This window comes from Gymnogyps californianus, chromosome 8 (assembly GCF_018139145.2).
Source record: "Gymnogyps californianus isolate 813 chromosome 8, ASM1813914v2, whole genome shotgun sequence".
Lineage (NCBI taxonomy): Eukaryota > Metazoa > Chordata > Aves > Accipitriformes > Cathartidae > Gymnogyps > Gymnogyps californianus.
In genome coordinates, this window is record NC_059478.1 from 27,339,957 (window position 1) to 27,357,506 (window position 17,550).

General features: G+C 45.8%; 1 protein-coding gene across 1 annotated transcript in view; it reads right to left on the minus strand.

The window, feature by feature from the left end:
* TRABD2B (TraB domain containing 2B) overlaps positions 1–16,580 on the minus strand; it is a 297,481-nt gene extending 280,901 nt beyond the window's left edge. Inside the window, exons 1-2 of the mRNA XM_050900913.1 lie at positions 16,467–16,580; positions 15,375–15,935 (exon numbers count right to left, since the gene is read on the minus strand). Of these exons, the coding sequence (XP_050756870.1) occupies positions 15,375–15,935; positions 16,467–16,574 (669 nt within the window). The 5' untranslated portion in view covers positions 16,575–16,580. The remainder of the gene's footprint in view (positions 1–15,374; positions 15,936–16,466) is intronic.
* Between the last annotated feature and the right edge of the window lie 970 nt (positions 16,581–17,550).

A 17,550-nucleotide genomic window follows, 5' to 3' on the forward strand; every position in this document is an offset into this window, starting at 1 on the left:
CTTGCCAAACTGGTGGGTGAACCCGGTCAACCCCAAGGCAGATGAGCTCTCATGAAGAGGAGGAGAACTAGACAAACAAGACCAAGGACATACTCTTCCATTGATCCCAAATGTGGTGGGGAATTCAAAGGGCTTCAGACAAGAGGAAAGGCACGTTTGCTGAAATAAAACCAGTATTTTTACTGTTTTGATAAGCACGATGGATGATAAAAGGTCTTGGAAGGCATTTACTCTACTTCACACTGGAGTGCTGCTAAAGGCAGCATGGCAAGAGACTGTAACCCTGTAAACATATGTTGTGTATTAGATTCTGATTTGGCAGCTTGCCTTAATTTTGTTTTTTTAAGGCTCCAGCGAGTTCCAAATACACTTCCATGTTTGTGTTCCAGCAAACGAGCAAAAGGCAGAATGCTTGAGCGACGGGGACCCTGGAATGCACTGGACTATAAATTAGCAAAAAAAAACCCCTCCATTAGTGTTGGCACATCAGGCAAGAGGATGACAAAAATATCAGCAAATTCTTTTTTCTATCCCTTTCTCCCAGCTTTTTCTTTTTCCAGCATGCACTTCACAGCGGCTGAGAACTGTAACAATTCCAGACTCCTCTATTTTAACTATCAACATGGACAGAGGTGACAAGACAACACCTTTCTAGACAATTTTGTTACTCCCAACTCCCCACCAAAAAAGCACCCCACAGAGCATCCTCTCAATAGCAATTAGTCTGGGTCCCTGTAGGCACAGACGAAGAAATTCTTTTGAGAGGCGTTTTAGACTGCTCAGGATTGAGAGTTCCGGCTCATATAAACAAATACTGTTACAAGAGGCAAAGTTGATATGGATTTATGCAAGGAATGTATAGACTGAATAAGCAATTTGATAATTAATGGAGTTGACAGGCACTTTCTGATAGTACACAAGTATGTGCAGACTGAATGGTTTCATATACATGCTGAACCAAAGACAGTATTAATTTTTAACCCATTTTATACCTAATCACTCAGATGAAGGAAACACACACATTTTTTTCCTCTTGGGTATTATCTTGACCTCCCAAAGCCTGATTATTGGGAAATAAATCCTTTGCACTTACTACTATTGCAGACAACAAACGTGCAGATGTCTTGTACAGGATGATTTTTTCTTAAAGATAGTCTGAAGAATGAACTTTTGATTACTTTCTAGGCATTGATTACTTCTTTTATGTCCCACAGCTTAAATGCAGCAGTTTTGCTCTTAACAAAGAACTGAGAGCTTAGTTGCATGAGTTTGGGGAATTTCTGAAGAGACCTTCTTGGCTAATATGGAGTTTCTTTTATTATTGGCTTCCAAGCAAGCCAAACCACTGCTCCTACAAGCCCAGCTGCAGAAAATAAAGACGCTTAGTAAGGTCTTGAGCAAAGCACTGTCCCACCTGGCAGGAGATGATGATAATTCATCATGCATGGAAGATATTGTGACATTTTGAACTGCACGGGGAGAAAAGAGTAGTATTGTAACTGCTCCCACACAGGAATGAGATACTCAATGTTTTCTCAGTCTGGAGCAGGCTGAGAGATGAAGCCTTGATATGCTCCACAACTTCACCCCTCTTATGATCAGGAAACAGGCATCTAACACATTTGTTTTATGGCCTCATGCCTTAGACAATATAAAAATATTCTAAAGGTTGCCCCCACGGTAACCACCTATGGAAACAAGATTTGGTCAGTCTTTCCTTACCCATACCCTCCGTCTCCTTTAGCGAGGAAATCAAAAGCCAGACCAAGCTGACCACTTTCTAGGGCTTATGTCCTCCATAAAGACATTGAGAGAACGGAAGGGGCTATATGGAAGCACATTGTCTCCAGTCATATTCAAGCTGTAGGTAATTGCAAAATACCTATTAAATGACCTCAGTTCTCCAGCAAGAGGTAGATGAACAGCCATATGGAGTTAGATCTCAGGTGTTTCAGGCCCGTTATTCTGTCCAGCCAACAGCCAAAAACAGATGCCTAGGGAAGAATATATTAAATATATCCCCTATTAAAAGCCTTGTAGATGGGGCACAATTCTGCCGTCCTGTTGGGAACCCAGCAGCAGGTCAACTTGTTACAAGTAAGCAAACATCAAATGACACACTGCTGTCTGCTAACTGCCCCTTACCACAACCCCAGCTGCAGCTGCCTTTGAAGGATGCAATGCCTTCTGCATGGATGTACATGCCGAATAAAATCTTTTAAAGCATGTGAGAACGAAAGTTGTCATCAAAACGTACTGAGCAATTATGGGTTGAAGGTTGAACTATTATTACTTCATGCCCTCCCATTCCCCTCCCCTCCAGGGTGGGAAGAAGGGGGGAGGATTATTCATTTGTATTCAAGCACTTCATTAATGTTTATAAGAGAATCCAAACACGCAAGCAAAACAAGAACAAAACACTCGCACCAGACGTGTGATGCGATAAATGTCACTGGAGCAAATATTTAGATCTGTTTACAGAGAGGCCTATTAAGTCCTTTTTGAAAAGCTGTGCAGTGTTGTGGCTTGGTCTCTGCCTAGCAGCTCCAGCGTAAACAAATGGAAGATGGCTAAGCCTCTCTCTCTCATTTTGTTATGACATCTGGAAACCTAAGGAGGTTGGGAGAAGCCAACTGGCTGCCCTACTGCGATGTCTAGCAACAGGGTCTGCCTGTTGAATGATGGCAGGACATGCAAAGTGGAACTGCTGAGTTCTCCAGCCTGTGCCAAAATCAGTGGATTTTCAACTCAATAATCCCTCAACAAAAGTTGTTGCAACACAAAAGCCTGTGGTTCATTGCTAACGATGCAAGTCTATGCTCTCTGCCATTTTTAAAGATCATTTGGGTTTGAGAAAATCAGTTTCATTAGGGACTAAAATAGGGTGCGAAGCTGAGTGGAGCTGCTCTACTCGCCAAGGGATGGAGATGTGTCCCATAATCCCTCACCCAAAGAACTGCAGGTTCTGGCATTTGCAATCAACCTAGACTTCTGTGAATGTCCCCTTCACATCTGTGAAGCTCACCAACTACCAACTGTAGGTTCTGGGCACACAAACTGTTCTTATCTCAATCCATGAGTTTTACTTTTTTTCAATTCTCCTCGCCATCCCACTGGGAGAGGGGAGGAGTGAAGGAGCAGCTGCGTGGTGCTTAGTTGCTGGCTGGGGTTAAACCACAACATAAGCCTATCAAAATCACAAATAAATTAGAATACTGACTAAGGTTTTTTTCTTCCTAATTCTCTTAATGAATTATTTGGCTACACAAAACTCCTTTCTACATAAACCAGTGGGAAAGACACCTTGCCCAGTTTCAAGGACCACAGAGATATAGTTTGGGGTTCCAGATTCAAGGACTGCATGTTTGTTTAATTTGTTTTAATGGGAACTACACTAAGCGTTACCCCAGAGAACAGAACGGCTGCCAAGTCTTTTGGGATTCTCCCGTTGGTATCTTCAAAGCTATACTCTCAGGTCTAAGTGATGTCAGCAGAACACACCCCTTCCTTCCCTGACTGATAGGGATGATGGATTACTAGACATGACAGTTGCTAAGCTTGTTATTCTTTTAAAAAATGTAAGAAGGCTCTGATACTTTGGTGTGTTGGAAGAACAGGAAAATGCATGTGACCACCCAACTGAACAGTAAATAAACGCTGGTCGTCCCTACTATATAACAGGGATCAATCTTTTCAGACTTAAACTTCCAAGAGGAAAATTTTTTCTGGCTGACTTTTCCTTTTTCATTAGTCTCCCTGACTAATACTTGCAGAAAATGCATGACAGCTTAGTGGCTTGGTCTCCAACCGCTGTCCCTTCCATGATGCTACGTTCAGCTGTACTCCCTTTTCTTGGTGTGTTTTACTACCCTTAATATACTAGACTCGTTAGGAGCGCCAGGCCTTGAAACCTTGTCAGTAGCATGTCGAACATCCACAGGGAAGAGAGAGGAATCCCTTCCCCTATTTTTGTTTAGCTACCTCCTGCTCCTCCACTTTACAGCTAACCCTTGGGGTTATTTATGTTGCATGACCTTGAGAATAATGGCATTTGGCAGGCTGCCGGATGACTTTGTGTTTCAAATCAAACGTTCTCAGTTTCTCCCACTAACAATGGGAATAATTCCTGAATGTCTTTTTGGGGGTATTTCTTCCCATCTCATTGCCTGCCATGGAGTTCTTTGGTAACTACGTCAGGGTTGGTGAACTTCAGCCTGACTTTCTTGTTAGATGCAAGTACCAAGTGGTGTGTGTGGTTTTCTTCTGTGGTTTGGTGTGTGTGTGTTTTCTCTTTGTCCCAGAGCATCTGCACTGCTGGTATTAGAGCTACAATTGTTCTATATAAAGCAAAGATCCCTTGAATGATCTGCCAAAGGCTTTATCTCTGAACAATCTTTGTCTGTACTTGCTTTGCCGTTAACCAGTTTTGACTGTACTCCATAATGGCTGGAGTTGCTTTGCCTTAACTGATACATATCAAAGAGAACTGCTAAAATTAACTGCTCATGAACTGTGTCCAGGATGTTACATTAACTCATCTAGAATCCTTCAGTGAACAAACTGATTTACGATGTGTTATGACATTGTTACTTGATGTGTTGCACAACAACTCAATTTTAAAAAATGAAGAGCGCTCCATTAATAAGAGATAAATCTTTCCAGTGTAATTCAAATGAATCTGCAACAGCTTTAGAGAGAGCATGATAAGGGATCTTGTGTGGGTTTTGGTGATTGTGTTTTGCATTCCTAGGGCTATCTTCCACTGGGACCTCTTTGTCAGTAATGACAAAATCCATCCAAAATATGCCAAAATATGACACCTTTTGGGAGATTATAGCTCTTTGTACTTCCCAAGACACAAAAGGGTACTACTACAAATGACTCTCAACAACTAATACTTTCAGGTTTGAGAATGTACACCAAGCACACCAACTATGCTTTCTTTCAACTTCAGAGCCATAATTTGCTGAAGTCTCTGCATGGTACGTCCCTTACAAGCTTATCCAGTCATAGTCAACACACAGCAAGTGCTCAAAGCAGTCAGTTTCTTTCTCAGAAAAAACACACCTTTATACATTAAGATATAAATAGAGTATTTTTTTAAAGCAAGCACTATTCCATTACTGGAACATGAACCAGTGTAAATGCTGACCTTAAATTATGAAGTTTCTAGAGCATGTTTCAGATGACTACATGTTAAAGGCTCAGCTCTCTCTGGATACTCAGCTTCAACAAAAATGCCTTTGAAAGTGAGCTTGAGTTATATACTGTACAGTATGTCTCATTTCACAGCCAAGCCACTTGAGTTAATAAAGAAAATCCTCCCTGGCCTCACACAATTAGCTGGGTAAAAAGCTAGTCAGTGCAAGTCTGCGTACAGCGACAAGCCAATCCATAAAGTCGAACAGTGCTTCACGCCTGCGAATGCCTGCTGCCTTGACCCTCTGAATTTCACCTCACCACCAAAAGACCTGGATTATTTCAGGGTGGTATAACCTGGTCTCATAGCCTGATGCTCACACCAGGGGGAAAATATCTCCCTGGTATTCTGCAAACAGAAAGGAGAAATGCTGAAGGAACTGAACTTTAGTTTGCTTGTAACTGTCTACCAACAGAGCATCCCAGTTGTTTGAAGGCCAGGCCATATTAGAATTGTTTTGGCCATAACTTGGTACTAGAAACTTGACTTTCTTTGATTCTATGTCTTAGTAAGTTATCTTCTTTAGCAAGCAAATAATGAGCTTTTTTGAGAATGTTCTTTCTAGCTTTTTCCTGTATTAATCAGGAAAGAAAGTAATTATGAAAAAGAAGGGCTTTCTGTATAGTTAACTCTTATAAAAACAATCATTTTGAGACCCTTTAGCACACTTGCGCCTCTCTTGCTCCTGTGATATCCCAAAAATAAAGAATTACCTTAGTTTGAAAGCAAACTACAAGTTAGCATCCCAGTTGGCTTCCAGTATGTCAGGACCAGCTCTTCACATGGTGTAAGGCTTAGCTGTTTCGCAATTAATAGTGCTATGATGATTTTACCAGTGCTTTAGAACCAATGGGACGCACTGGGACATGTCCCATCACACTTCACTGCTGGAATAACATCAATCTCAATGATCATTTCTAAAATTGTAAATCAATCACATGCCAGAAATACAAAGACTTTCAAAAAGTTCAGCATGTTTCTCAAATCACCCTTGTGCCCTCTCCCCCTCTGCTGACTCTGCAAACTCCTATACTGTGAGCATTTTGTCTCACATTTAAATAAATATTCCCCATCACTATTATGCTGTCACCTGTAATAGGAAAAGCCTGCAAGAAATCAAAGGAAAGCAAAATTTGTGCGGTGGCAGAAAGTGTACAGAGAATAATCAGTCTTCATTGTGATTGTTAACAAAAATGAGGGAGCCTAATGGAGACCTTGGATTTAATACAGTCTCTAAAATATTGAGGGGATACTTTCAAGACATAGAATCTTGTACTTTAAAGAAATATTTGCCCTGTGTTCCTCATAAGTTGACTTTTATTAAAATAGAAAGAGGTTTGAAAATAACTTGAAGATTTGTTTCCTTTTTCTCATTCCTTGGCTCACAAAGGGAGCCTGATGAATATTGCTTTGCTCTATGAAGGCAGCTTCTTCTCTGTGTTATGTATTGGGGATATCTGTGTCTCCCAATGGGTGCCCCAATACAAGAGCAGGGTAGAAGAAGCAACTTTGATGCAATCTGGGGAAAATGTAAAGCATTTAGTGTTATTCCCTTAATTGTGCTGTTACAGCTAACATGTTGGCTATGACTGAATTGCTAGCTTTTCTCCATGCCCATTTCAATGAACTCTGTGATTTTGCAGGGATACCCAAGCATGAAGAACCTCCGGACTGGAATTCATTTGAAAGGTTTTGTAACTTCCATGTTAACTGAGCCTAGGAAACGAAGAAATCAGAACACCTTCTTCTTCTTTTTTTACAATCCTTTCTCTATTTGCCAGTAGGAGATTCTGGGAATGGTTCAGTGTTATCCCTGGCTTCAAGGGACACTCTGGAATGAGTACAACATATAGGACTTGATTCATACCAATGGTCTTTCACATCTAACATCGCTACCCACTGGCATGGGCTGCAATCCTGATTTTGAAGAAGTCAGTAATAAAACTCCCTTTTGACATCTGCAAGACTCTTCAGCCCTCAATGTTGTTGCAGTGCCGGGACAGAGGTGATCAGCAGTGGTCCACTGATAATAAATCTAATTACAATATTTCAAGGATGATGATTTCTTCAGGCATAACTGGCCTATGGGAGTCTATGTACGATGAGAAATGGGGTGTCTAGGCCTATGTTAAATGACCCTCAGAGTGGAAAATCTAGGGTCTTTGATCTCATTCAAACTAAAAATACTTTTGCTAATGAGCCTCCTCAAGTCATACAACATCCATCCCAAAATGCTGAACACATGGTTTTAATTTACCGTTTTTAGCAACTTTCATTTATATTGTGCTAGAAGTCCTGAAATGACTTGCAGCAGAAGCTCTAAAAATTGGAAACCCAAATGGTAAGGACTGCTGTTGGAATAACTAGTGATAAAAGCAGCAGTCATCTGTGCTAATTCCTGCTTGAGCTTCTGACGCAGGTATTAACCATGTCACTTCTAATTCTCTGTGCATTTAAATGACAACTAGATCCGATAAACAATAACAATAACACAAGGCAGCTATATTTTCCTCTTGAATACCAGAAAAAGCAAATCCATGGAGATGAGTGAGACACCATAACTACTAGCTCTTGTGACAGATACAACCAGTCACGCGTTTTAGTTGCATCTCTGTTCCCACTCTGCAGATTCAGTCCAAGAACTGAGATATTAAGTTCAAACACTGATATCTGCAGTTTTAAGCTCTGCAGGCACCAGTTTAATTTCTGGTGTCTCAAGCGAGCTGGAAACCGTAATGCTTTATGGGTTACAGAAAGAGTATTAGGTTCACAAATTGTTGCAATGTTCAGAAAAATGTCTTAGTGACTGCAATCTATAAATAATTTGAGAGGTTCAGAAAGATACTGAAGTTTTGTGATCAACCCACAGTGCTTTCTGCAGATTTTAAGTCTAATAGCATCTAGGAACTGAATTGCTTGTCAGCTTGAAAGAGGGATTTGGGAAAACATGTGGACACGAGGCAGATATGTTTCCCTGCAAAACAGGGCTCTTCTAACGCTGACTCTTGAAAGTTAAAAAATGAAGTTCCCAAAACACTGGCCGTTGCGGAAAATCTCCGTTTTTGTGCTGTCCTAAACACTGTGCTCTGGGGAAGTAATTTTACAGTCCCTCATCCAAGCATGCAGGGAACCCCTCTAATAGGACCAAAAGATTAAAGAAATCACACCAATTTCACATGGCTCAAGCAGTAACTGTGATTTCTTCTGCGTTTTACCTGACTCATCAATTCCTAATGACAGTGAAGAGATTAATAAGGGTTTGCAGTGTAAAGCCTAGCACAAGGGAAACCTGTTATTTTACAGTACGTCCCTCTGAAGTTCCCAAATATGCTTTGCCAGGAGCCCTGCCACCAATCTCCGTCTCCGCAGGAGTGCAAGGTGAATGAGTGCCCTTGCTTAAGATCGTTTCTGGCCTTTTCAATACAGGAACCTCTGACTAGCCTGAATGATGTGGGCTGGCTTTATAACATGGATTGCTACTCACTAGGGAGCTGAGGGGAGGCTGTTAAAGACTTTCTGAGGACTGTAGGTTGCACTATACTTGAAGTTGAGGTTTTTAAGGTCAATGGTTCGTTCTGTTTATAAGCAAAGCACTCTGGGCCCAGGGCGGGATCCTGACTGCTGTTGCAACAGCATCAGAAACTGACAGCAGACAACAAACAGAGAGAAAATCATCGCTGTGGAAATATCATTTACTGAAGAGGGGGGTATTTTGCACTTATTGGCTGAGCAGCTCGGAGGTGGCAAACTGCTCCAGGGGAGATCCCACAGGGATCTGATAGCAGTGTTAGTGCCTAAGTACAGGGATGGATTTGGGTCATCTGTCTCCCTCTTCTGATCCCCTTCCCTGAAGCAGAGCTTGGGGAGAGAATCTCCTCCAGGGAGCAAAGCGCGTGCCTGGGTGCTCCCCGCACGCCTCACGCTGCAGCGGTACCAGGGCTCCCTGCCACCAGGACCAGGCATCGCCGGAGCCAAAGAGACCACGCTCTGACCTCAACTCACCTCTCGCCACACACACAGGAAAAAAGGGCACAATTCTGCTATTTGACTTCTATACATTGGTAACATTCAGCTGCTTCAAATACAGTAGGGACTCCCTTGAGTGCCAGGCTTGTTCACCGCTGTTTTCTGGGGATTTGTTCCTTTCAAAGCCCACCTTATAAAGATGCAATTCCTGCCTAAAACCAATCACAAACAGCACCCATAATTTTGCAAACAAATCAACCAGCAGAATCCTCTTCAGATCTGCTAGTGGGAGGCAGGTACACCTGTTTTGGGCTTGGATCTTACCAAGCGAGGTGTGAAGGATCAGAGGGAAAGGAAGGGCTCATATCTAACCTGTTCTTCAAACGCTTCTTGCAGTTGTATACACAATAAATACAATAGATGAATTGTCAGCTGCCCCTCGAGCCAGCATTAACTGACTGGCTTTTTTCTGAATAGGCATCAAATGCCAGGGTGGGCCTTTCAAGGGGGCTGTGGTGAAGAAGCACACAGTAACTGGCAAGACGTACAGTTAGTTACAGCTATAAAACGTCAGCTGCTGATCCTTTCAGGTGTTACTGTGACTACTGTAGTTTTAATACCTGCACAGTTTCACGCTCAACAGTTCCCCTGGTAAAGACGTAAAGCAGCTCCACTAGTATTCAAAGGGAGTTAAATGGAAAGATTTCTATTTCTCCTGTATGAATTTCTACCCCAAGGTTAATTTTATCGGGGGAATTTTTTTACCCTGGGGTGCAGAGGGGGTGAAGGGGGTGACAGTTTAATTAAAGCCAGCAAGTTGAAAACCATGTGCACTATGTATAACTATGTATAATCAAACCTTTTAACATTTCTTTCAACAATATTCAGCAATCAAAACAGATGATACTAAGCTAATTTTTGAAGACTCTTGCCCTTTTCATGAAGCCTGAAATTTTTTAAAAGCAAAAAGGCACTATTTCTATTAGGCAAAAAACATTTTTCTTTAAAAAAATAAAAAACTAAAAAAAAAAAAAAAATCAATAATACTCCCTCAAATAAACTACACAGACTGTCAAAAGTCAACTAGCTCTGAAACTGAGCCCTTTAATCCGGTTCGGAAAACTTTGAGCCTGGATCTTTCACGAGTATAAACAGGCTGTCGTGGTTTAACCCCAGCCAGCAACTAAGCACCACGCAGCCGCTCCCCCCTCCTCCCACCCAGTGGTATGGGGAGGAGGATCGGGGAAAAAAAGTAAAACTCGTGGGTTGAGATAAGAGCAGTTTAATAACCAAAGTAAAATAAAATATAATATTAACTAATAATAATAAAAATACAATAATAATAATAATTGTAATGAAAAGGAATATAACAAAAAAAGAGAGAAATAAAACCCAAGAAAAGACAAGTGATGCACAATGCAATTGCTCACCACCCGCTGACCAACACCTGAGCAGCAATCCCCCCTCCCAGCCACCTCGCCCCAGTTTATATACTGGGCATGACATTCTGTGGTATGGAATACCCCTTTGGCTAGTTCGGATCAGCTGTCCTGGCCATGCTCCCTCCCAGCTTCTTGCACACCTGCTTGCTGGCAGAGCATGGGAAACTGAAAATCCTTAACTTAGGAAAGTGCTACTTAGCAACAACTAAAACATCAGCGTGTTATCAACATTATTCTCACACTAAATCCAAAACACACTGTACCAGCTACTAAGAAGAAAATTAACTCCACCCCAGCCGAAACCAGGACACAGGCAAATTTCCCTTGACAGCAGTTATACTGGTCCCTGTCAGCTCCGAGAATCCCAGCTTTGTGATCACAGAAATGTTTAATTTTTCAAGGGGACAGGGGAGATGGAATAACAATTCCAGGCCGTGGCCCTGTCTATATATTACCGTGTCATGCTGTTTTGCCACTGAAGGTCCAGCTTCAAGACTGCGGATCTGTCAGTGACCAAACATGATGGACCACCCATCGGCCTTTTATTAACCAGTACTTGTTCCCCCTCTAATCCTATCACTAGAGTAATCAAAGCTGCCATGTCCCAGGGTTTGATGGAACAGCAGGACCTGGGAAATGAAGACTGATTTTGTTAACAAAGTCATTCCTGCCCCTTGAATGCTGTCTCATTGGTAGAAAGCAGGGAGACGAGGTTTATTTGTGCAGAGAATGAGGCGGCAAAGAAATGAAAGGGGAAGAATGGTGAAGTGTGAAGTTTAATCTGGCACAGTCTAAGGTTTCTTTCTTTGAGGCCGTCTCTGATCCAATCAACACTGGTTTGATATTTAACATCTCCCCCTGCAGTTGGAAATGATACAGGCCCGAGAAGACCGCAGTCAGGGCTTCGCAAGCCCCGACCTGCAGAGAGAGAGAAAAGGGGGTGCCGGCGGCTCCCCGCCGGCCTGATGGCTTCCCCCACAGACAGATCAGGATGAATTCAGGCCGTGACACAAAATTCCCCTCACGAACCTTGGGATTCAGGGCATCTGGCACGAGCTGAATGCAGATTCTCCCTGAAGAGAGCAAGCTCGGGATGGGATGGGAGAGGGATTTTATTTCTAACTTGGAGGAAGGGATATCAACACTCTCTCAGTCTGGGGATCCTGCTGAGAAACAGTATCAAACACAAGCAAGAGCTACCGTCCACCACCCCAGGGCAGAGCAGTTTGGGTAGAGGAGTAAGACATTCCCCTTGCTGACCACACAGGCTTTTAGTGGGGACGCGATGCTGCCCAAGGGCACTCACTCCTGGGGCTGACTGGGGTTCCCACCACAGCCCTGGGCGATCGGGGCGCATGCAGAGAGACCTGAGCAGCTGTAGGAGTCACCATCACCATCCTCCTTGCTCCAACGACAGGATATGTCAGCCTGGGGAGAGCTTTCCACCACAGACCCACATGAGGGTCCAAAAGAGGAGGGAAAGCTTAACCCTCTCCTGAGCTGGCCCTCGGAGGATGCGTGGACAATGTCCTCACGGCCTGTCATGGCGCCGGCTGCAGTGCCTCTGCCAGGATCCCAACCAGAGAAGGCCCTGAACGCCATCCGCCCCTCACCAGCTCTTCTCAGTCCTGGCGCACTTGATTTTGCACTTTTCTGCCCACTCTGTAAATAAACATCTACTCTGTCAGACAGAAAAGTTGCCTGCTTCCTCTTCTTTGCATGCCTCTCAGCTCTTTCTGCCCCACCTTCAGTGAAAACCCTGAACCTTTGTATACCAAGGAGCGGTGAAATTTCAACCTGACCCAAACCTGATCTGAATTCCCCTGTTGCCAGGCTCCCAACCCAGCCTTTTGCTGCGATTCAGACACCTTGCCACCAGCTATACAATACCCAGGGCCTGGACTTTGTGTGACCAGCAGCTGCCAGAGTCCCAGGGGGAGCAAGGATGCTCCCTCGGCAAGCCATGCAGGAAAGCAGCCGATCAGTGGGAAAGCAGGGCGATCGGAGCGGTGCCGGTTTGGGAGAGCGGCACGAAACACTGAGCCGAGATTTCAGGGGGAGCGGAGCATCAAACTACAAAGTTTCTGGGTTTACAATAGAAAACAATGCGCCCTGCTCTACCTGCAAGAGCTGGCTCTCCAGGAAGCAGCTAATTATATGAGCCACCTTAATCTTTTCATCCGGCTAAGACAATCAACATTTCAAAGCCATGCACAGAACGTTTCAAAGATCGTTCCTGGTCAAAAATGCAAGTGTATCCGCTTTCTTTCAGAGCAGATCAAAACCAAGTACCACACCGGGACCACTCCTAGATTTCCTCCTCCTCACAGTATCAGATTAACAGATTTGGTGCATGTAGTCAGATTAAATATTTGCAGTAGCACAAAGCTGTCTTTGAGGGGAAGAAGTAAAAAAAAAAAGCTTTTTTTCTTTTTTAATTTGCTTAGGGCAAAAATGCTGGACTTTGGGGACATGGGAAACAAAAGCATTGACATGATTCAGCAAGGCACAGTTTTAAAACCTGAATTCTGAACGCAGAAATTACGTGCAGTATTCCCGTAACAGTAATGCTGAAAACAGGTAAAAACTGCTGATGCCCTTAGCAGATTTGGAACTGTAATTTATCACAGATGTTCTCATCAAACTGTGCAAACACCCTGCAAGACAAAAGCTGCTCAATTTCTGATTTCCATTTTAGTGTGTTTTAATTACGTGTTGCTTAAGGAAGGCTCCAAGACCTGAAATTGGGAGGCAAAACCTAGCAATAGTAATCCACTCCACTAAATTAGCACAGTAATACACCAAGCAGTAGGACTGCCAGACGGTGTGATGACATTACAAATTACTATTGTTAAACAGCTAGCCAGGTGTCAGGATGCATGAAATCTAGAGGAAGCAAGAAAATAAATATCTGGTTTGTTTTGTTTCATTTTGTCTCATGTTGTTCTGGTGGCCTTGTTCCCAGAAAAAGCTTCAATCTAGGAAAAATCTTCCTGAACACTGATCTATTTTAGCAGCAATGTCAATTCTCTGTAATAATTAAAATGTAATGTATTTTTTTAATCAGCACAAACATTTTGCATAAATGATTGTCCTTTACTTGCCAATAGCAGTAATACCTTTGCTGTTCTTTTTTAGATTATTATTGTAGCAAAATGAAGGGGAAATTTTTGTTTCTATTTAAAATTTAGAGAACGAGAGAAAAACAGAATTATGGCAAGAGCAGCAGTGAGTTTTGTACTCTGTCCCTTTTCCTTTCTCTGTCGCTCACTCTCTCTCTCTCTAAAAAGAAAAAAATGTAATATGATTCACGTTTAAAAGGCTTCCAAGTGGTACATTTTTAACCAAGTGCTTTCATGTACTTGATTCTAACTGCCACTTTTGACCTAATACAACCAAATGCTATTGGATGTCTGGAATGGTTAATTATTTTTACCTCACCTTAAAGAAGGGGTTCAATAGAGGATACGCACTTAAACCTTTCAAACAGAACAGGGTAGAACGAATTCCTTGTTTTGCATGTGTGTTAATTAATGTGAAGGTCCTGAGGGGCTTTCTTTTAGCTATTTTTGTTGATAAACAAGAAAACCCCTCCAAAAGCGTATGCAACCAGTCTTCTCCTCTGAAGGCTGTATGCAGAGTTAGACTTCTAGCTGAAATATTGCATGAACCAAATATTAGTGAAAGCCAGACTTTTTCCCCTTAAAACAGTTCCCACTAGACTTCAGGGGAGAAGGAGGTGAAGGCACTCTAAGGACATTTTAATTACACCAAAGATCAGTCCTTTAATCCTTGTTCCCGTATCACCAAGAATTTTTTTGCTCAAACTAGGACAGTAAGATAAAGCTGGAAATAGGCTGATCCAAAGCTAATGACGAAAAGCAGGTTAAAAACTAAATATCATAGCAGTAACTGACACCATCTTAAATTTCCCCTGGATTATTTGTTTTCTTCCACACACATTCATTTCCTGAATTTCTAGTAAATCTGATTTCACATAAACAGTTTCACAAAGCAAAGTCAATAGCTGTGACTGTGTTCCTGATTAATCCACTGAAATGAAATAGATCGCATGGCTTAGTATTTGGTTGTCTAAAGCTAAATCCACTGAAAGAATTCTGGAGTCCAGTTACACCAATAACTTTAGTTTCTTAATCTACATCCTTTTCTTTTTGCTGAACCTTACCTGTTCTAAAATGAAAAAAATCCACACAGATTGCACACTGAATTTCCCCCAGTACATGAGGGCAACGTGAGCCAGTTTGTTTTGACCTGGAGTGACTATTAAAAAGACGACCGACAGTTTACACGTACTTAAATCCATTTGAACAATGTCGAAATTTCTTTTTTCATTGTTCATGCTTCATCCTCTTCCTGACAAGTACCACAGAGCTCCTTTACTTAAAAACAAACAAACAAAAAAAAGCACTTTTTACCCGGCTCCGGGACAGGACAGGAGGCGTGGATTTTCCCTCACAAGTGGCAAGCCAGCGGAGACACACATTCACACCCTGGACATTTGCCTCTCAAATAAATAATACACATGATAAACACGCAGCACTCGCTGTGCACATTGCAGGTTTTTTTGCAGGCAGCACGGATCGGCACGATGGAGAATGGGCAGCCCAACGCAAAGGCTGCTGAGGCCTGCGAGCGACCCACCCCACTGCAACAGGCCTGGGGTTTGCCCCCATAAACCGACTGAAACACGAGGAGAATGGCTCCCATCTCCTGGGATAAGCCACAAGGCCCAGGAGACTCCTTACCTGGGAGAAGTTGAGCCCGTTCAGCGGGTGACACTGCTCCTCCACCCTCTCTACCGCACCCGTCGTCTTCTTCATCCTCTCGGCCTCCTGGGCGAGGTAGAGATCGAGCACCGGCACCCCTCTGGAGCGGATATCCGTCTCCGTCAAGGAGTTCACCATGAGCATCACCCAGACGGGCCTCTTGCGCTCCCAGTTGCCGGCGATGGCGTTGAAGAGGTAGTCGGCGTAAAGCCCTTTGCCCCGCTGGTCCGGGGTCATCCAGTGGGGCAGCATCAGCTTGATGTAGTCCAGGTGGCGTTTGAGGCGGCGGTACAGCTCCCGGGGCAGCACGTCCTGCAGGTTCTCCCCGTGGGGCAGCATCTGGCAGCTGGCCAGCCCCGAGATGGTGTAGGGGTCGGTGAGGTCCAGCTCGAAGTAGACACTGGAGCTGGCGTGGAAGGCGGCCTTGGAGTTGTCGGGGATGAAGTCCCACACTCGCGTGTAAGGCACGTGGATGGTGCCGAAGAGATAGGCGGGGGGGTCACGGCGGATGGTCCAGAGGAAGGAGTTGAGCTCTCCTTGCTGCGGGGAGGACAGTGGGGACTGGTCAGGGGCAGAGGGGCAGGAGACAGCCCACGGTGGTAATGCCACCTTCGGGGCTGCCTGCAGGGAAGGGGGAGCGGGCGTTCCTCTCCCCCATCTGCCGGCACAAGCCCTACCCACGGCCACGAAGAGGGCCGCGTAGGGCAGAGTCCCGCGGTGACCCCCGCTCTCCCCCCACGGGCGCCCACCCAGCCACCGCATCCCTCCGGACCCGCACCCAGCCGAGGGGACCCCTCCGCGCCGGGCATGCGCGCGCGCCGGCACACCGCACCCCTCGCGGGGGACACGCGGGGCAGCGCCACACCTGCGGGGCCACGCGCGTCCGCGTGGGCCGCGCGCACACACGCACGGAGCGGGGGGGGGGGGGAGTGGGGGGGGTGTCCCTCCCCCCGCGCCCCTCCCCACGTCCGCGCCCCGGCGGCTCCCGCGGAGCGCCGCGGCCAGCCGCGCATCCCCGAGCGACCGCGCCCCCCGGCCCGGCTCGGCCCGGCCCGGCCCGGCCCGGCTCACCGAGCGGGGCAGGTCGCACTGCCCCGTGTCCATCTGCTCCCGCCGGGCCGCGGCGTCGGGCAGGAACCCCCCGAAGACGAAGCAGATCAGCGTCAGGTTGAGTTGCATCCCGCTTCCTCTCGCTCTCCTCTCTCTCCTTCCCAGATGAGCCTTTTTGGATTTCTAGGATCTTTTTTTTTTTTTTCCCTCCCCCTCCTCCTGCTCTTCCCCTTTTTTTTTTTTTGCCTTTTTTTTTTTTTATTCAAACAAACTTTGCCAGTCCCATCTGCATCTGACAAGTGCAGGGGGAAGGACTGGCCGCCCCCTCCCTCCCATGCTCTCCCCCCTCCCGCCCTTTCCCACCCCCACCCCCTCTGGCTCCGGGCTTGTCAGAGGCGCTGGATGCTTTGGGGAGGACGGTTCTCATCGCCAGCCTCCGCCATGCTTTGATTTTGCAGACCGGAGAAGCTCCCTTCCCGCCCCGCCGGTTCGGGAGGAGGTTGGGGGGGGGAGTAGCCAGAAAATAAAAAAGTAAAAAAATAAGAATTTTTTTTTTTCCTCCAATTCGGCGGCCTAGAGGGGCTCCCGCGGCGCCCCGGGAAAGGCGGGCGCTGCTCCGCGGGGCGGCGGCGCACACCGCACCGGGGAGGCCAAACTCGCGCTCCGGCGGAAAGTTTCGCGCAGCCGCCCCGGCCCGCCCGCGCCTCCCGCCGCCGCCGCCGCCAGGAGCCGCCGCCAGGGGGCGATCGCGCCCCAGCGCAGCCGCGCGGCGGCCGCGGCGGAGGGGCGGCGGCGTTCCAGCGTCGCCCGCCGCCCCTCAGCCGCGGCGGCACCTGCGCGGCCCTTCGCTCACTTTAAAGACTAAAAGCAGAAAATGGAAAAGTTTCGACATTGCCGCACTGAAAAAACGTGACAAAATCACACAGACAGGGCTCGTCCCGGGAAGGAACGGAGAGCAGCCGGCTCCTGAGGGGATGCCCCGAGGGGCCCCCCCGTCAGCCCTCCGCCGGCTGCTCTGACCCCGCTCGGCTCCCAGGCATGAGGCGGCATGTCCTCACAGGTGCCGCCTTCCCCTGGTCCCCCCGAAACCAGAGGCATCGAGGCC